Source organism: Acomys russatus, chromosome 4, assembly GCF_903995435.1.
Source record: "Acomys russatus chromosome 4, mAcoRus1.1, whole genome shotgun sequence".
Taxonomy (NCBI): domain Eukaryota; kingdom Metazoa; phylum Chordata; class Mammalia; order Rodentia; family Muridae; genus Acomys; species Acomys russatus.
In genome coordinates, this window is record NC_067140.1 from 55,918,047 (window position 1) to 55,937,639 (window position 19,593).

At 54.6% G+C, this 19,593-nt stretch overlaps 2 protein-coding genes across 2 annotated transcripts; one reads left to right on the forward strand and one right to left on the reverse strand.

Annotated features, from left to right (window-relative positions):
* The first annotated feature begins 450 nt into the window (after nt 1-450).
* On the forward strand, nt 451-9,291 carry Itpka (inositol-trisphosphate 3-kinase A). Its single transcript, XM_051144423.1, has 7 exons — nt 451-948; nt 7,165-7,261; nt 7,338-7,554; nt 7,680-7,884; nt 8,128-8,229; nt 8,496-8,567; nt 8,674-9,291. Exons 1-7 carry the CDS (start codon nt 466-468, stop codon nt 8,875-8,877), a joined length of 1,380 nt encoding a protein of 459 aa, XP_051000380.1. The 5' UTR covers nt 451-465; the 3' UTR covers nt 8,878-9,291.
* Nucleotides 9,292-9,424: 133 nt separating this feature from the next.
* On the reverse strand, nt 9,425-19,054 carry Ltk (leukocyte receptor tyrosine kinase). The gene is made up of 20 exons (XM_051144902.1): nt 19,012-19,054; nt 18,392-18,613; nt 18,128-18,299; nt 17,575-17,725; nt 17,301-17,447; nt 17,016-17,172; nt 16,740-16,922; nt 14,800-14,898; nt 13,741-13,893; nt 13,042-13,137; nt 12,384-12,579; nt 11,789-11,879; nt 11,611-11,675; nt 11,296-11,425; nt 11,105-11,202; nt 10,724-10,816; nt 10,527-10,628; nt 10,258-10,392; nt 10,093-10,183; nt 9,425-9,987 (listed from the first exon to the last, which is right to left on the reverse strand). Exons 1-20 carry the CDS (start codon nt 19,052-19,054, stop codon nt 9,658-9,660), a joined length of 2,754 nt encoding a protein of 917 aa, XP_051000859.1. The 3' UTR covers nt 9,425-9,657.
* Between the last annotated feature and the right edge of the window lie 539 nt (nt 19,055-19,593).

Here is a 19,593-nt window from a genome sequence, read left to right on the forward strand (position 1 = left end):
AGAAAAGCCCCAGAGAGTCAGAACCCTTTTGCCAGGAAGGTTGAAACACGGAAAAGAGCCCGAGGAAGCCAGTGAAGGAACATGCGCAGCTCCTTCCTGTGCTGGACAAGACCCTTGGTTCGCACTGAAGGAATCCTTCAAAAGCCGGAGGAGGGCCCTGGGCTCCAGGGGTGGGGCGATCCCTTCCGCCTCCTCGAAGGCAGGTCGAGAGATACACTGAGGGCCCGACCCGGACATTCCAGAGACTTTTGGGGCACTCCCAGCCTTCCCTGGCTGCCAGAGCTGCGGGAGGCCCGCGCTTTCTCCGAAAGTGAAAGGAGTGGGCGGGGGGCGCGGCCGGGGCGGGGCCGGGCGGGCGTTGCCGAGGCTCCGCCCCGGGGCAGTCCGAAGCCTGGGGCGCCCAGCGTCTCCAGTCCCCGCCGCGCCGCGGGCTGGTGGGCTTGGCTGCTGCTCCGGTGTCGGGAGATGACCCTGCCCGGGCGCCCGACGGGCATGGCGCGGCCACGGGGCGCCGGGCCCTGCAGCCCTGGGCTGGAGCGGGCCCCGCGCCGGAGCGTCGGGGAGCTGCGCCTGCTCTTCGAGGCGCGCTGCGCCGCGGTCGCCGCCGCAGCAGCCGCAGGGGAGCCCCGGGCCCGCGGGGCCAAGCGGCGTGGTGGACAAGTGCCCAACGGGCTCCCGCGGGCTGCCCCTGCCCCGGTGATCCCGCAGCTCACCGTGACAACCGAAGAGGACGTAGCCCCGGCCAGCCCCGGGCCCCCGGAGCGGGAGGGAGACCGGCTCCCGGCCGCGGGCTCGCACCTGCAGCAGCCACGCCGCCTCTCTACCTCGTCCCTCTCCTCCACCGGCTCCTCCTCGTTGCTGGAGGACTCGGAGGACGATCTGTTGAGCGACAGCGAGAGTCGGAGCCGCGGCAACGTGCAGCTGGAAACCAGCGAGGACGTGGGGCAGGTACGGGCCGCGGGGGCGGGGCCAGCGGGGGCTGCGCGCCGGGGACTCGGCTTCCAGCTCTGCTGGGGCCGGCTTGCGTGCCCCGCCGAGAGTCCAAGCCTCACTGTTTCAGAGGAACATGGGGGCGGAGAGGGACCCCAGGATGACCTCTTGCTTTGGCTCTCTTTCGGGGGCTAGGCAAGGCGATGGGAGCTGAGCTTTTGGGCGTCTAAAGGAGGGTGAGAAGTACGCGACCCACGGAGTGGGAACAGGCGGGTCGGCGGGCGTACCTGGGTAACTGTCAGGGCTGGAGAGATCAGAGCGGGGTAGCCTTGCCCCAGGAGTTCTAGGAGAGAAAGGGACGCGTGAGCTTTTCCCTCTCTCTCCAACCCCCTCTCGGTGCCGCGGCCCCACCCCCGCCGTTGCCACGGTTTCCCTCTCCTGAGTGGGAGTGGAGCGGAGCTCCTGGCTCTGCTCCGGAGCCGCTGCCGTCTGCTCCCCGCGCGCTCACGAGGCGTGGATGCGAGAAGGGAGGGGCGCGGGGCTGGGAGCTCTGGAACCAAACCGAACCAAGATCCACCTGCTTCGCCCCCCTCCTCGCCCTCGCCTACTGTTCCTAAGTGTCGTGGGGAAGGTAAACTGAGGCCGACAGGCACTTTTTAGTGTCCGCCTCTAATAGTGTGGATGTTCCGGAGCCAATTTAGCCCTCAGATAACACCGGCCAGTGTGAAGTGAAGTCATTCGTGGTATTGTTCTGGAAAAGCACATCTCTCCTCACCACCCACCCCCTTTACTGGAGATTGGACCTAGGGCCTCGAACACGGTAGCCAAGCACTCCACCACTGAGTTATATCCTCAGCCCTCATGCCAAGTTAGAATGAAACAGTCTGTAGCCTATTCAGGCCTTGAACTTGCAATCGGCTTGTTTCAGTAATCTTCCTTATTTTAACCATGGCCAGACACCTAAATTAACTGCCTGTGGACTGTGCAGCGTTGCTCTAGATGCATTTTACGCAAGCGTTCCTCGAGTGGAAAGAGGGAGAGACCGCAAGAACGCCCCGCTCTGCCTTCAGTACCCTCCAGCCCAGAAGGCCAGGTCCTGGCGACTTCCAGAGTAAGACGCGCGCCCCGGGTTTCCTAGAAGCCTTGAGAAGAATCGTGAGGTGTGGCCTATGCCTTCTGGAACCCTGCATCCCTGCACACTAGGATTGGGCCGAGCGAGGGAGGCAATAGAACGATTCAAAGTAGCGCTGTGACTCAGAGACTTACAGTACCCAGAGAGGGGATGACACAAAAGAAAAAAGGGGGGAGGCTCACAGCAAAGGTTGTCGTCCCCTCCACCACTACCCCCCATTGCCAGGTGTACGTGCAGGGGCTCAGGAGTCCGCTGCCCAGACCCTTGGGCGGGCAGTTATTCTTGGGTCGTTCTGGACTAAGCAGTGAGGGGAATGACTGTGGCTTGTGAGCAGTGGGAGGACCTCTGAGGAGCCTGAGAGGTAGATCGGCCACTCCCCTGCTCAAATTTCTGACACCTGAGAGGCGGGCCCCCGAGAAGCTTGCTAACACTGAGAGCTGGGAGGTCCCCTACTCAGGCACACTCGCTTTCCTGTTCTGCCGGCAAAGACCCATCTAAATGCTCAGGAAGAGGCTGAGCAAAGGAGAACCCGCAGTCTAAATCTGGGTGCAGTGTAGGTAGCCCCAGCAAGGGGCAGGACTTCCGAGGAGAGGCCGACGCTAGCCATTTTCCTGCAAGTCTTCGTCTTCCTCTCCCTCCCTGGACCTCAGTGCCTGGGGGAGCCTCCAGGAGTAGGTCCAGATGGCCTCTCAGGGACCTTTCAAACTTCCAGGCTGTCTTCCAGGCCTTCCCAACCCCCAGCCCGCCGGGGCCTCCCCGAAGGCAAACAGCCCCAGAGCAGCAGATAAGCCTGGAGCTGTTGACAGAGGCTGCCTGCGTCTGCGTGGAAGGGCCGGGATCGGACTTTGCCTCACAGCAGGCCCCACAGCACGCTCGCCCAGGCTGCCTTTAAGGGCTTCCCCAGGCAGGAAGCAGAGTGGGTCCCACTGACCGTTAAGGATGAACCCAGGAAAAGATATAGTGGCTGCAGTCAAGGGATGCCAGCAAGCCAGCATCTCACACCCTTTACTTCCTAGACGCTTGTACGGCCTGCTCAGAGCAGGGCATATAGAGCTGGGCAGCTTTACTCCCTCCAGCGGCCTTTTTTCTGATAGAAAATTCAGGAACATGAAGAGCTAAACAAGCCAAGGGAGAAACAGAAAGCCAAGTCCAAGGGCAGGCGTTGCCTGTCTCCTCAGACAATTGTGGGGGGTTACCCTAGCAGAAGAGAGGGTGTTTTGGTTCTTATTCATCTGATTTTATTCTCTCAATAACTCAGACTAGGTAAGAAGAAGACCTGGATGCCGTCCCCTCCTGGACTCAGAACCCCCACACATCATTTCCCACTAATTATAGGGCAGAATTTAGGTTAACAGACTTCCTTTTTAAAAAGCAAATGCCCATGGGAAGGTGAAGTCGTGGGTCACTTATACCTTAGTGCAAATCATTTTGTAAATTTAAATTGCTGGCTCTCCCCACCATCACCACAGGGAGTGCTAGTTTGATAGGACAATTGGAACATGGGGAGGGTGTTGGGCTGGCAGAAGTTTCCACCAGGACTGGTGACTATAGAGCAGTGGTTCGCAACCTTCCTAATGCTGTGCCCCTTTGGTGCAGTTCCTTGTGAATGGTGATCCCCCAACCATAGCACTATTTCTGTTAATGAACCATAATGTGTTTTCTAATGGTCTTAGATGACCCCTATGAAAGATTCACTTGGTCCTTCTAAGGGCTTGTGACCCACAGGTCGAGAACCTATGTTACAGAGTCAGGGAACAAGATGCTAACCAAAGACAGAACAGAGGGAGCCAGGTGTGGTGGCGCATGCCTTTAATCCCAGCACTTGGGAGGTAGAAGCAGGCAGAGCTCTGTTCATTTGAGGTCAGCCTGGTCTACAAAGCAAGTCCAGGACAGCCAAGGCTACACAGAAACCCTGTCTGGAAAAACTTAAAAAACAAAACAAACAAACAAACAAACAAACCACAGAGCAAAGGATGTAGTCTGGTAGGAAATAGGCTGTCTGGGCTGATGTAAGGAGCGGATGTCCCCAAGGCTTGCAAACAGAACTTAGACAAGGGAGGATCTAAGGCTAGGACACAGCAAGTCCCTACCTTTGGGGAAATTACCAGAGGCTCCTCTGGTATCATCATTGAGAGTCCTGGACACAAGTTTCTTGGCCTTTGCACCACATGTCCAGGCAACCTATGGCCTCTCCAAGGAAGGAGGGTGGACCATACCTTTCCTGTTGTTTATGAGACACACACACACAGACGCAGGCACGCATGAGACTCTTTAGGGGGCTTTTGGGGTGCATTCATTTGTGAGTACATTATGTTTCCTGCAGAAGGAAGGACTCACTCTTAGGGGGAGAGGGCAGTGAGCTGGCTACCACGGTGCTTACATCAACTAACTTCATGTTTGACTGTATCTGTTATTGGCAAGGGAGCTGCATTTTGTTATAAGAAACCTCAGGGGGCTGGAGAGATGGCTCAGAGGTTAAGAGCACTGACTGCTCCTCCAGAGGTCCTGAGTTCAATTCCCAGCAACCACATGGTGGCTCACAACTATCTGTAATGTGATCTGATGCCCTCTTCTGGCCTGCAGGTGTACATGCAGGCAGACCACTATATACATAATAATAAAGAAATAAATCTTTAAAAAAAGAAATCAAGGGAAGCATCTGGGACGTGCAGCTGAGATAACGGGCATGGAAATGCTTTGTTACTTGCACAGTTAGAATCTGCTGCTGTTTGCTCATATGAGACTCACAAAACCAAGGCAGTGAGGGTGGATAATGTCTCTATTACATATCAGCTAAGGGACAAGCTGATGCTGTTCTCTTACATTAAACAATTAGCCAAGTGGTAGCATATACATTTTTTTTTTTTTAGCATATACATTTTTTAAAAGACCTATCTCAGTGTTTCTTAGGGAAGCCTTAAACTCCTAGGTTCACACAATCTGACTTTTTTAGCTTCCTTAGTAGCTAGGACGACAGCCATGTGCCGCTATGTCCAGTCAGCCCACTTCATGAAATAACACAACCCCAAAAGGAAGGAAGGTATAGTTCCCTCACACAGCCCAGGCTGGTCCTCCCACCAGGCTGACTAGAGAACTAGCTGTACTCTTGGTTAAGTTCAGTCCGGTCCCAATCTTCCCAAAAGTTTTGTTGGGCTTTTCAAACCACCCGAGCTTTTCACCACTAGATTCATCCTTCAGAGGAGGAGGTCCTCAGGCCCACCTGTAAAAGCTGCCTGTCATGTGGTGTCTATCCCATTTGACCCCCAGAAGGAAAATAACAGAAACTGCTAGAGTGATTGGGGTCCGGTGAGGAAGTTGGGCTGACAGAGGGCATAAGCCAGAGCCTGGGAGTCTGGAGGCAGGGCATGAGGGGACTCGCTTCTCTGAGCCTTGACTTCCTTGTGTGATGGGGCTTGACACCAGTTCATATCCATGCTGTGTGTGGACATCACAGTTGCCATGACTCTCAAGGTGAAAGTGAGGGGAGAGGTAGAGGGACACGTCTGCCGACTACACACACTGCATACGTCATCTTCCTGGAATTTTACTTGGGGATTTGGGAAGGAGGGAGTGTTATAATAAAACTTGGATTTATTATGCAGCAAACTGCAAGCCTTGTATGTATTTAAAGATTTATAAAAGGAGTTTTGAAAGATGTCATGTTTCTAGTGGGCTGCTTCTGGCTACACCCCCAGATCCCTGGGGATTGGACATGTGATCACGCCCCAGTGTGCCATGTTGGGGAAGCGAGAGCAGCGATGATTGTGGGAAGATGAGAAACTGCCTGGCATGCAGGAGGCAGTCAGTAAACGGTGGCTCGCGTGTTAGGGTAGCCGCTATATCCTCACCGAGGAAACAGCACTTGCTTGAGCCCCCTGAGCTGGAAAGTGAAGGAAGCCAGGAGTAAGTGACTGCTCACTCCCTACCCAGTGCAGTTGTCGCCAACCCCACCTCTTCCCCATAGGCAAGGCTTTCTGGTCAACAGACTTCTAATCCTTAAGCTGCCTCCTCATTTCTTAGCAAGGAGGCTGGTTCCTGGCTTCTGGGAACTCCTCTACAAGACAAGCACCCGTGCGACAAGGCTACAGACAAGACACACAGGCGAATCCCTGCACTTCAGAGAGCAAACACAGGACTGCTGAGTTTAGGCTAGGAGGTGGAAAGGTCCAAAATGTGAGACGCTTTCAGGATTGAGCAGAAGCCAGGCTAATGGCCATGAGAGGCGACAGATGACAGCCCCCAATACCTGCATTTACCTGCAGCTTCATTGTAGAGGACAGGCCTCTGGCTTTTCGTCTCATCTTCAGGCAGGCCTGAGGTTTCTCCATCCTAGATCACAGCCAAGGATGCCTTGGCCTTTTGGCTTTGTTTGCTTGTAAGATGCACGTGTGATCCAAGGACAGCTAGAGGGTCGTAGGGAGCCTCAAGCCGTTTTTTTTCACAAGCCCTGGTGACTGGCCTTCCTTCCCTGGTCCTGTGCAGAAGGTTGGTTGTGGTTGGTCTGCCCTCCTAAGTGAGAGAACTAGGTCCCAAGTCAGTAAATCCAGTATCTAAATTTGGCCCAATTCTCTCCATGCCAAGGAACGAGGAGCGTCACAGTCAAGCTTCCCTCATTACAGTAATGCTGAGAGAATAATTGTCTTCACATTTCACAGAAGCATTTTTCTCAGGCTTCCTGAGGCTGTGGTGGGTATGCAGATTTTTAGTTCCATCCCTGGCTTATGTGGCTGGCCCCTGTGGTAGACCCCAGAATCCACTTCAAGGCTGGCCATCAAGTGACTGTGATAGTCACAAGGTTCAAAAACCTTGACAGAGCAATTCAGTTACCTGCCCACTCAATGGTAGAGCTAGTTTTAACCCTGAGCCTTCTGAGGCTAAACCACGGGCTCCATTCAGACTCTCTGAGATGCTACACCGACCTTCCCTTTGCCTGTCTCAGTACCTGCCACACTGACTCACAATAAATTGTCTTTGGGTACGTAGGAGGGTAAGTGAGTAGTGAATGCTTGGATAAAAGACCTCAACTGCTTCTAGTAGTGTGGGGGTCAGGTGTGGGGAGGGCTTAAGGTGCTGACCTGCAGACCTCGACTTGTTGCTTTCAGAAAAGCCATTGGCAGAAGATCCGTACCATGGTCAATCTGCCGGTCATGAGTCCTTTCAAAAGGCGCTACTCCTGGGTGCAGTTAGCAGGGCATACAGGTGAGCATCCTTGTAGATGGGCGAGGTTGCTGCAACAGGTAGGAGCTGGGCAGTTCTAACTGGTTCCCCTCTGCAGGGAGTTTCAAAGCTGCAGGCACCAGCGGCCTGATTCTGAAGCGTAGCTCAGAGCCGGAACACTACTGTCTGGTGCGACTGATGGCGGACGTGCTGCGCGGGTGTGTGCCGGCTTTCCATGGCGTAGTGGAGCGGGATGGGGAAAGCTACTTGCAGTTACAGGACCTGCTGGATGGCTTTGATGGGCCTTGCGTGCTGGACTGCAAGATGGGTGTCAGGTTTGTGTTTCCCTCTCTTGGTCGGGCAGAATCAGTGGGAGAACCAAGGAAGTGGGATAAAAACTCACATGGAGGTCCCTGTCCCTGTCCCTGTGCCTTCATGCCCTGTCTCCTGCCCCTCACAGAACTTACCTGGAGGAGGAGCTGACCAAAGCCCGAGAAAGGCCCAAGCTGCGGAAGGACATGTACAAGAAGATGCTGGCAGTGGACCCTGAGGCGCCTACTGAGGAGGAGCATGCGCAGCGTGCAGTCACCAAACCACGCTACATGCAGTGGCGCGAGGGCATCAGCTCCAGCACCACACTCGGCTTCCGCATCGAGGGCATCAAGGTGAGTTAGGCTCCCCTGACTTTGCACGGCCTTTCTTCTGCCCCCACTTCAGTGCATCCTTCCCTAACCCTAACCCTGAGTTTCCTGACCTACTGCCTCACCTGCCACCAGGACACAGACTCCGGTAGCTGTCTCTTGGTCCCCAAAGATTAAGGCCCCAAGGAGACCCCACTGCCCTTTGCATGATCCTCTCTCCCCTCAGATGGGTCCTGGTCCCTGACACTCCTTGCCCACCTCCTTCAGAAAGCTGATGGATCTTGCAGCACTGATTTCAAAACCACACGAAGCCGAGAGCAAGTGACTCGTGTCTTTGAGGAGTTCATGCAAGGAGATGCTGAGGTGCTGGTGAGTGAGAGGAGGTCCCCAGAACCTGTTTACAAGGGTGCGTCTTGCTTATTTCTAGTGTCCTCAACTATGCCACCCCCAGTGATAACACTTCCCTGCTGAAACTATAATTGGTTTTTTCTCCTCTCCTATGTGAGCCACATGGTGGTGGTGGTGGGTGACTTCCTCATCACAGTATTAGGCAAGCTGAAACACATGGTGCTTCTTGGTTGTCAGTACAGCCGCCCCTTGGTGTGAAATTCATCTGTCCACTCTAACTCTTCCAGAGGAGGTATCTGAACCGCCTACAGCAAATCAGGGACACCCTGGAGATCTCAGATTTCTTTAGAAGGCACGAGGTAAGAGGTGGGTGGGCTCAGGGTTTGTGCTTTATGAAAAAACCAGAACGGGAGAGCTGGGTATCTCTGGGAAAGGCAGGTGGCCTGACTGCCATGGGGTTGGCAGGTGATTGGCAGCTCGCTCCTCTTCGTGCATGACCATTGCCATCGTGCTGGTGTGTGGCTCATCGATTTTGGCAAGACCACGCCCCTCCCCGATGGCCAGATCCTGGATCATCGGAGGCCCTGGGAGGAGGGCAATCGTGAGGATGGCTATTTGCTGGGGCTGGACAATCTCATTGGCATCTTGGCCAGCCTGGCTGAGAGATGAGACTGGGCCCTTTCCCTGCCCCCGCCCCCCGCCACAACTTGGGCCGGCTGGTCATACAGATGTGGGCCTGTGGCTGCATCCCCACCATGCATGCCGGCAAGAGACTGGAACCCCGCTGGGCGGGCAGTTCACATGGTCCTGCAGGACCAGGTGCCATCCACATAGAGGAGTTGGCCTCCACACAAGCCTGTTTCCCAGAGCTGAATGACACTAATTTACAGGAGGGGAAGGAAGCAATGGCCTCTCCCCCAGTCCAGCTCTTCTCAAGTGGCTTTGCACCTTTCCAGAGGGGCCAGGTCCAGAGTCGTACTTCACAGTATATAGACTTACTGGTCTAACTTCCTACACTACAGTGGACACCCTTCCTAATAAAACTCAAAGATGCAGCTTCTGTGACTCAAGCCTCCTCCTCTTCATCCTGATCCTCTCTTTCTCTCTCCCAGACTCTTTCCCTTCCACTTAGAAAAGTGAAGTATTAGAATGGTGATTATTATTATTATTATTATTATTATTATTATTATTATTATTATTATTATTATTATAAACATTTGTAGTACTGGGATGGGCCAAAGGGAGGATACATATGGCAGAAGGACAATCCAGGATTCCCAGCTAACTCCTGCGGTGGCTGGGTAGCCTCTGGTTCCAAAGACCAAAGACTGAGAGTGGCCCAGGCCCTTCCCCAAAGGGTTTGGGCTTGTTTCCAGTGTGGTAAGGCAGGCTGCCAGGACATCCTGAAACATGCCTGAATATGCAGTACAGACTGCAGCGGGGCAGAGGCTACTGGATGCTGGAAAAGGAATGCAAGGAGGAGCCATTGCTGAGGTCAGTGCCTAAGGCTTCACCCTTGGGGCCCCTTGGGGTCCAGGAGCCATAGGTGGGGTTCCAAAGGTTCTGAGGTCGCAGGTGTCTGGATGTGAGGGCCTTGAGGCCAGAGGGCAGCCAAGAGCCATGGCCTCCGCCCCAGCTTTTCAAGTTCTTTGAACTCAGCTCCAGGGGCTGTGAGGGTCTCACACCATCCAGCGCCCTGTTCTCCAGCAGGGAAGCTCCTTCTTCCTCTACAACAAGCCGTGCGTCCGCTGGTAGGGGTGAATTCAGCACATCAGGGTCCTGCGGTGGGATAGTGAGGGAATGGGGGCACCATGTGGCTATTTTTTAGCCTTATTCCTGTCCTAAAGAACCAGGAGAGTTAGGGGGCCTGAAGGGAGGTCACACCTGGGTGCAGTACTGAAGGCGCTCCAAGATGCTGGCAAAATCAGGGCGGAGCTCGGGTTGCTGCTGCCAACACTGGGTCATGACTCGGTAACTGGGGAGAGGCAGGGGTTCAGGCTTCACAAAATCTTGAGGGGCCTACCTCCCTGGGCAGCACTTTTAACTCACACTGGCCCAGGACAGTTCCTAGGAGGGTCCATCCTGTTCCCTGTGACAATGAAGTCTAGAACCTCCTGGTTGGTATGCCCAGGGTAGGGCATATAGCCCAGTGAAAAGATCTCCCAAAGCAGGACTCCAAACGACCTGGGTCAGAGGTAGGAGAAACAAATGAAGTTCTTCGAGTGCAGCCTGGGCCCCCTCCTCATATGAGGTGGCCCAGAAGGGTAGGGTTAGCTTCAGGGCAGAGGGAGGGAGCTCAAGGGAGGCCATGCTGTCACCAGGAGTCTGTCTTAGATGTGAAAATGCCCTCCAGGAGAGCCTCTGGGGGCATCCACTTGACAGGAAGCAAGGCCCGGCCCCCCTTACGGTAATAACTGGCCCTATATAAAGGAGAAACGGAGGGATGAGTTTAGCAAATGCTGTCAAGCCAGCCTCCTTAGGCAGCAGTTTTCCCACCTCCCTGGTTCCTACTTACCGGTAGATATCTCTTGCCATTCCGAAGTCTCCTATCTTGGCCACTCGGCTGGGTCCAGTGCAGCTGAGCAGACAGTTACGAGCGGCAATGTCTCTGTAAAACAGACAAAATTGCTGTCATGCTGGAACTCAGGTGCTCTGGCTCTTTTCTGATACGTTTCTTCAAAAGTTGTATATAAGCTGGGCCCAGCGGTGGCGCAGGCCTTTAATCCCAGCACTCCAGAGGCAGAGGCAGGCGGGTTGCTGTTGAACTAGAGGCCAGCCTGGTCTATAGAGTTCAGGACAGACAAGGCTACATAGAGAAACCCTGTCTCAAGAAACCAAAAACAAGAACAAAAAGTTGTATATGAGGGATGCTCCTTGAGTCAAGATTGCTTCCCACCTGTGGATGAAGTGATTCTCCTGCAGGTAGTGACAGCCCTGGGCTATATCCCGGGCCAACTGCAACAGGTCCTGCATGGTCAGAGGTGATGGCTGGCCCTAGATTGGGCAGAAGATACTCAGTTGATCCAGGTCTTAGGACAAATGGCCAGGGTCTTAGAGGGGTCTGGAGAGCTCAGAGAAGGGTCTTACCGGGTGTGGTCTGCTATGCCTTAGAAAACTCTTCATATCCCCGCCAGACATCAGTTCCAGCAGGATGAGGCGAGGGGCAGCCCGGAAGCTGAGCCCCACACAGCGTACAATGTTCTGATGGCTGAACTTGCTGAGTGGAAATGGTGCACATACAGGGTCACCAGAGGGGACCTAGATGCACGTTCTAGACCCCATTGAGCTGCAGAACACCTCTGTGCCATAGAATGCTGTCCCTCCGCCCTAAAGAAAGGAAAGGCCGTGCCTGGAGGCAGGTCTTGCCTCCCACCACACCCTGCCGCCCGCCCCCAGGTGCACCTGATGATGAGGGCCTCCATGAGAAAGTCCAGCTCATCCTGACGGGAACAGAGCTCTGGCAGAGTCTGGGGAGGAAGAGTAGGACGGTCCTGAGCCTTGCCAGGTGCTTTAGGAGGCTGATGAAGAAAGGCTCTTGCATGGGTGTGCCTACCCCAACCAAAATCCCACCCCTTCTCACCTTGATAGCCACCTGCAAAGGGCCGGAGTCCCCAGGAAGACCAACGACTAGTCCCTCATACACCTCCCCAAAGGCACCATGGCCAAGGGCTCTACAAGAAGATGAGTTGGAAGGGAGTAGGAGGCGCGTGCGTGTGCACACACACACACACACACACACACACACACACACACGTTCTATAGAGGAGGCAGTGCCCCCTATATCTCTTTGGTTCCCACCCCATATGCTCAGATGTCCCTATATGAGCTCTCTCGGAGCCACGGATGTCCTCAGACACAAGCTAATGCTGACTGGGAACTGGGGCAGAAGAGAGGGCAGCTAGAGCCCCAGTCAGGGTGGTGATGTGGAGTAAGGCCTCTCCTCGTGCTAACGCAGACCCTCTGGGAGGAAGGAGCCTGTGGGCTCCAGAACCTGGGCAAAAGCTGACCCTTTGCATGTCACTTCACCTTTTGGGGCTTGTGGGGGTCTCCATTTCTTCTGCATAAGGGACTTGAGTGGGGTATTCTCTGGGAGTCATAGTGTACCATGACAGGAGGAAGGGTGGGGGAGGGGCCCAGGGTGCAGCCCACCTCAGAAGGAGCTAGAGGACACTCACCTGAGTAGAGTGACGTTGCCTGGGGAAACCTCGGTGAGCCCTGGGGGCAGAGGCCAGGACTGGGCAGGGCTGAGCCCCACCTGACAGTAATAGGGATTGGGGGCTGTCCTGATGGCAGAGGTCCGAAGCTTGCTCAGCTCAAGCTCAGGGCCTGGCAGCCTGGTCCCAAACAGATTCTGCCACTTCCTCCGGCTCACTGCAGGTGACAGAGGCATATCCTCAACTCGTCCATCAGGCCCACTCTGCTTCCTGTGCCCAGAACACCTTTCCAGACATCCTTTCACGTACACATTTTCCCCCATGACTCCCAGCTTCTGAAAGCCTAGAGGAGTCTACCACTGCTCTGTGGCACCCTGGCTAAGGGCCCTGACGTCAGCCACATTTACCCTAGAGCCACACAGAAGCCCATCACAGCCTTTTTTGTTGTTGTTGTTTTTGTTTTTAGTTTTTGTGAGACAGGGTTTCTCTTGTAGTCCTGGCTGTCCTAGACTCACTTTGTAGACCAGGCTGGCCTCGAACTCACAGCGATCCATCTGCCTCTCTGCCTCCCAAGTGCTGGGATTAAAGGCGTGCACCACCACCGCCCGGCCCCAGAAGCCCATCACAGCCTAGTAAAGAAGGTCAGCCTGCATCAGCCACCCCGGCTAGATGCTCATACCTAGAATCAGGACTCCACACATCATAAGGAGACTCAGGGACAAGGCTGCCACTATAGCTCCCATCAGAATCAGAGGGCCTGTGGTGGCCGGCAGGTCTAGGGAAAAAGAAAGTCCTCTACATCGGAGGCTCTTCTCTCTCTCTCTCTCTCTCTCTCTCTCTCTCTCTCTCTCTCTCTCTCTCTCTCTCTCTCTCCATCCCCTCAAGTAGTTGTTCTTGTTTGCTTTGCGTTTTATTTTGTTTTGTTTTGAGACAGGGTCTCTCAGTGTAACCCAGGCTGGCCTCACTCTCAATTCTGCACTAGCTCACTCTCTGCTGGGATCATAGGTGTGTGCTACCATGGCTGGGTACCCTCAAATCTGTCTATGCTTCAAGACTCGGCTCAGTGTTTACTTTGCCAGGATGCCACCCACAACTGTCCTAGACAAAAGCAAACTCTCCCTCCTGAGAACCCCCTAACTATTTGATACCTTCCATAGCAACTGCCATTTTTAGATACATATCTATATCTAAACATCCATCTTGCCTCCCACACTGGCCTACATGTTCTTGACAGCAGGCTGTGCCCTGATGCATCCGCAACCCTCTATACAGCACGCCACACGGCGCAGAGCACACAGCAGGCCTTTCCATGGTCCTTCGCAGTTCCTCTACCCGCCTGTGAGCCAGCAGTCAGACTTAGGGCAAAGACAAGACATACCCATGCAAGTGACATTATCCACAGCCAGCTCCATGCCCTCTGGGCATATGCATTCAGCCATCTGGAGCTCTGCCTGCCACTGGCAGTCTTTGAAAGGGCAGTGAGAGCAGTTGGGGTGCTTTCGGATCTCCACCTCCCCATGGCCCTCTGTGACTGTGAGTGAAAGAACAGATAGGGTGGGAAGTGGAGGTGGGTGTGGGACATGCAGGGCTTGCCAGCCACATGGTTACTTATAGTCAGGAGTTTAGGGTAAGCAGTGGTCCCAGCCATGTCAACACACAGGGTGATGACAGAGCCTGGGGGACTTCTTTATTCTATTCTATTTTATTTTGTTTTGTTTTGTTTTGTTTTTCAAGACAGGGTTTCTCTGTGTAGCCTTGGCTGTCCTGGACTTGTTTTGTAGACCAGGCTGGCTTTGAACTCACAGCGATCCACCTGCCTCTGCCTCCTGAGTGCTAGGATTAAAGGTGTGCACCACACCTGGCTGGGACTTCTTTTTTTTGTTGATTGAGTGTATTCAGAAACAGGGAGAGTCGTGCATGCATATGCTTGTACAAGTCAGAGTTCAGTTCTCTCCTTCCACCATGGATTCTGACTACAAACTTGAGAGGCAAGGGTTTTACCAGCTGAGCCATCTTGCTGGCCTAGCCTGGGAACTTCAGTCACACCTATACATGACATCTTCCAGGACCCTTGAGCCTTGAGGTGTTTGGAGAGAATTCACAGCCAGGACACTTGACTAGCAGTCTAGAAAACCTGTACCAGAATTCCAACTCACAGGTACTCCTCAAATGTTCCTGTGCCATTGAAGAACTGGGTACCTCTTAATCCCAGCACTCGGGAGGCAGAGGCAGGTGGAGCGCTGTGAGTTTGAGGCCAGCCTGGTCTACAGAGTGAGTCCAGGACAGCCAAGGCTACACAGAGAAACCCTGTCTCGAAAAACCAAAAACAAGCAAACAAAGAACTGAGGATCTCACAGCTCGGAGCAGATGGTACCTATGATTGTTGGTCCAGGGGGATGGCTAGCCAGGCTGAGAGGCAGGGGCTTGGACCACATACCTGCCAGAGGCTGCAGGTAGAGCTCACTGCTGGGATGCACAAACGATATGCCGTCTTCCCCATCATCCCAGAGGATGTCAGACTCGGAAGTATTACCACCTTGAGATTGAGAGTGATGGGGGTTTAATTACAAAAAGGGGGAGTGGAGCCCGAGGAGAAGGAGCTGCCTTGCAGTTGGGGAGCTGGCTTATGAGCAGCAAGCAAGCTGAGATCTCCCGCTGTAAATCCTGCTATACAGAGCTGCCGAGGGGCTAGAGAAGTGGGGGCTGGCTGTTCTGCTGGAACCCAAAGACCTGACTTAGCCTGGCTGGCACCCCCTTTGTCTATCTGAGCCCTTCCAGACCACATACTGAGCTGTGAAGTGAGAGATGTTCAGCCCACAAACTCCATTCTGTGAACAAACAGATGTGTTATAAAGTATTTATGAACATACCAGTCCTGATAGGTCAGGGGTTCTGCTTCTTTACGTCAGTGTCCCTAAACTCTAGAGCATCTTAGGACCAAATAAAACATATCTGGAGAGACGGCTCAGTGGTTAAGAGCACTGTCTGTTCTTTCAGAGGTCCTGAGTTCAATTCCCAGCAACCACATGGTGGCTCACAACCATCTATACTGGGACCTGGTGCCCTCCTCCTGCCTGCAGGTGAACATGCATATAGAGCACTCATAAAATAATAAAACACATCTTCAAAACAAACAAACAGGTGGCCGGCACCCTTCACAGATTCTGGAAACTGGGCATGCATTTTTCTTTAAAATTAATCATAGTAATTAATTTTTAATTAACAAAATTTGTGTACATATTGGATACAATATGATACTTTGAAATGTGCAGGCATTATGCAATTATTTGAGCCAATCAACATATGTACCAATTCATTGTTTATAGTAAGAACACCTTAGATCGGGCCAGGCACTCAGGAGGCAGAGACAGGCGGATCGCTGTGAGTTTGTGGCCAGCCTAGTCTACAAAGTTAGTCCAGGAAGCCAAGGCTACACAGAGAAACCCTGTCTCAGAAAACCAAAAAAAAAAAAAAAAAAAAAAAAAAGAACACCTTAGATCTACTTTCTTAGCCATGTTGTTATTGGTGCTATGGATGCAGCTTAGCTTTGCGGCAGAGCGCTTTTCTAGCATGCCCAAAGACCCTGGGTTCAACCCACAGGCTGAGACTTACCCCCTGTACTGACAGAACCAGAATAATTGTGGTTACCAGACTGAACTAAGGACAGCTTAAATTGCTTCCTTCCATCTAATTACATTTCTTTTCATGTTTGGCCAACATCTTCCCAGCTTCCAACCCCGAATTTGTATTTCTAGCAACTTCTGTGATGACCACACTTTGAGAACTACTGATTTAAACCATCCTTGCCCTCCCTCCCTCTCCCAGCTCAGCTTGCTAACAAGGCAGAGCCCTAAATTCCTTAGACTTCAGCAGGGTAAGGATTTGTTTAGCAGAGTAAGGGTTTGTTTTAACTGCATGTGTGATTTGCAATTGACTTGGACTTTTTTTTTTTTTTTTTTTTTTTTAAAGTCAGAGTTTCATTGTGGGTCCCTGGCTGGCCTGGAACTCACAGAGATCTGCCTGTTTCTATTTCCCGGGTAGTATGATTAAAGGAATGTGCCACCAAATCTGGTTAATTTGGCCCTTTGTAAAAAGACAAAACAAGACCAGCCTGTAGCCCAGCCTAACCTCAAATTCACTCTGTATCTACTTAGCTTGAAATCTGCCTGCCTCCAGCACACACACGCACGTGCAGGCGAGTGCCACCACGCCTAGTTCAGACCTCTTTTTTAAGAGCACCTGGTGTGGCTTGGCGCAGCGCAGGACGCAGGACGGGGCAGTCCCCATCTACCCTCTGGGAAGCTCCGGCCAGGTTCTTGGGCTCTCCTCTCACTTCACCCGGGGCTGCGCGGCTACCCTCCCCAAGGGCGCACCTACCCCGGTAGCCGCCGCCGCCGCCGCCTGCGGTGCAGGCTCCGCCGCCGCCCCCGAAGCCTCCGGCCGCCGCCCAGCGGAGCGCTGTCCAGGCTTCCACGCAGCCCTCGCCGCCCTCGGCCCCTTCCCGCAGTGAGCGTCCGGCCTGCGGAGAGGGGGCCCGCGACATCCAGCCGCCCCCGCCACCTGCGAAGCGACAGCAGGCGACCGGCAGTGGCGGTGCGGTGCGGTGCGGAGCGGCCCGCCTCTCAGCCTCTCCCGGGCGCCCCGCGCGCTCACCTGCCGCGCCTCCCCTCCCGCCGATCCCGGGCGCCGCCGGGCGCTTCTCCAGCTTCTCGGGGGCCGCCTGAGTCCAGCCTCGGTCCGGTCGCCTCCAGTAGGCCCTCCCGCCGCCTCCCGCCGCCACCAGCAGCGGCTCTGGCTCCCCGGCGCGCAGCTGCGGGGCCAGTGGCAGGTCAAGGGCCGCGCCCGGGTACCGCCCCCCCCCCCCCAGAACCCAGACAGAGGGGCCTGGACACTAACGCCCAGCTCGGGGTCGAGGCGACCAGCACCCGGTGCACCTACCCGGAAAATGTAGGTTGCGCCCCCGCCACCTCCACCCCCGCCGGCCCAGCGTCTCCAGCCTGGGATCCTCTCGGTCCCATCCGTCGTCGCATGCTCTCCAGTGGCCCAAGACTCTCCCAGACAGACGAGCTGGCTCTCGGGGCTCCCCTGAGTAGCACCAAAGTGGAAATGAGCGTGATGGCGGACTCTCTTCTACCGGTGCGGGGGTCCAGGCGCCAAGGACGCCTTCCTCAGCTCTCGGTCCGGGCGCCCCTTTCCCACGCTCCCCGCTTACTCCGGGACAGGCGTCCTCGCCCTGCTGCCCCACAAGGATGTACAGCGGCTCCCCGCGACTAAGGAAGAACACTGCCGAGAGGAAGATGCCGTGCGCCCGGGACAGGTGGTTTCTGGCGCCTTTGCCGCCCGCCGCTCCGTAGGCAGAGATCCTGCGGGAAGAGGGCGCTGGGTTCCGCGTCTCGGGTTCAGGGGCGAACTGAGAAGTCGGAAACCCGCGGCCGGGAAACTTCCTAAGGGGTTTAGCGCGATGGACTGGGTTTACAGTTAGGTTCCACACGTATTTCAGGAGTGCTAATGGAGGTGACTGGAAAAGTCAAACCCCCGAAGCCACCGTCGATTAGGCGACTGTCCTGTCTTTATAACAGGATCCCAGCTACCCTCTAGCGCGGGCGGTTGCTACACTTCCACTTCTCGTGGTTTCGCTTGGAAGGACAGACAGTCGAAGTGGCTGACTGACAGCAGGCATCGCTGAGGAATATTTTAAGACGAGAAGTGGTGGGGCTCTGGGACCTGCTGCCCTGGCGGGCGACTGCCACCCTCTCTGCACTTACAGATACTGGCCGGTGTCTGGAGCCCGCCACAGCTGCACGCCTTTCAGCGGCCCGGCAGCCCCCACTGTCACCATCACGCTACTTCCTGCGTACGCCCCGTCGCACTGTATTTGTGTGGGTCCCCTCCGGCCGCTGGCACCACAGGTGTTGAACACCCAAGGCCCCCGCGTGCCTAGGTGCAAGGGAGAAGGAAAGAGTCGAGAACTGTCCAGGCCTAGGGATCTCGAGCTGGCGATGGAAGAAAAGGGAGGAGCCTGAGCTCACCTAGAGGACTTGGGAGGAAAGCTGGCTCCGATATATTGGGCGTGGGGGTCACTTTCTGCTCCTGGGAATTGGGGACCAACACCGGCAAAGGCGAGGATGTTAAAAAAGGTGCCTGGAGCTCCGAGTTGGAGCAAAGAATAGTTCCTGAAAAGTGACAGCGAGGAAGAGGAGTTAGAAGAGAGTGCAGAATGTGACAGAGGAGACATAAAAGATAGATAGCCACTCAACAGTATACTGCTTGCAGCGACACCCCTAATGCGACCTAGTTGGCGCACTTAAGAGTCTGAAGCCAGATACCTACCACCACCCAGCTGGGTCGCATGAGCCCTGCAGGGTGTCTGCGCATGCCAGCTTCTCCATTCCAGGCTTCTTCTCAATGAGTGACTGACTTGGGGGCTGCATCGCTGCCCGACAGCACCCACACCCTTTCCTCCATTTAGATTGGTGTCCTTACTCCCAGGCGATTCTTAGATTTGGGCATGCTCCGAACCTTTCTTTCTGCGCTCTAGAAGCACGAGGCCTCCTTAGAAGGAGCCATTGAGACCTGGTCTGTCGCAAACGCTGCCCCAAGTCTAAGTGTCTCTGTTTGACTAGTACCCCCATCACCAGACAGCACTTACCGGCAGCTCCCAGCCACAACAGCAGCCGGCAGGAGCAGCCCATCGCCCGATCCCTCGCTTCCAGCTCAGGATGATGGTTCAGAACTCTCGGCCCTGGCTGAAGCTTATAGTAGCCATCACCACTACCTCTAGTTGGCCTGGCTACACCCACATCAGACCCGGGGAAAATAGGAGGAGAAGGCGGGGCATGTGGGCAGTTAGGTCTCCAAGCTTCCGGGAGGAGCCTTGCTGAACTCCCACAGAGGGGCTCTCAGTCTTCAGCCACTGGCTCATCTACTGGCAGCCTCAACAATTAGGGCGAGTTCATGGTAGGAGAAGAAGCTGGCCCTTCTTTATGCCTTTGAGATAGCAGCCTGGTCAGCAGGAAGTCTCATCCTAGCACTTGGCAGTGGCTTCTGTGGTTTTCAGGATAGGATCAGAGTGAACGGCTTTATTGGTGACAGTGTGTGTGTGTGTGTGTGTGTGTGTGTGTGTGTGTGTGTGTTTGTGTTTACACATGAGGGTGGCATCCAAAGATCTACCTGCCTCTACCTCCTGAGTGCTGGGATTAATGGTGCATGGTGCCATGCCTTGCAGGAAACA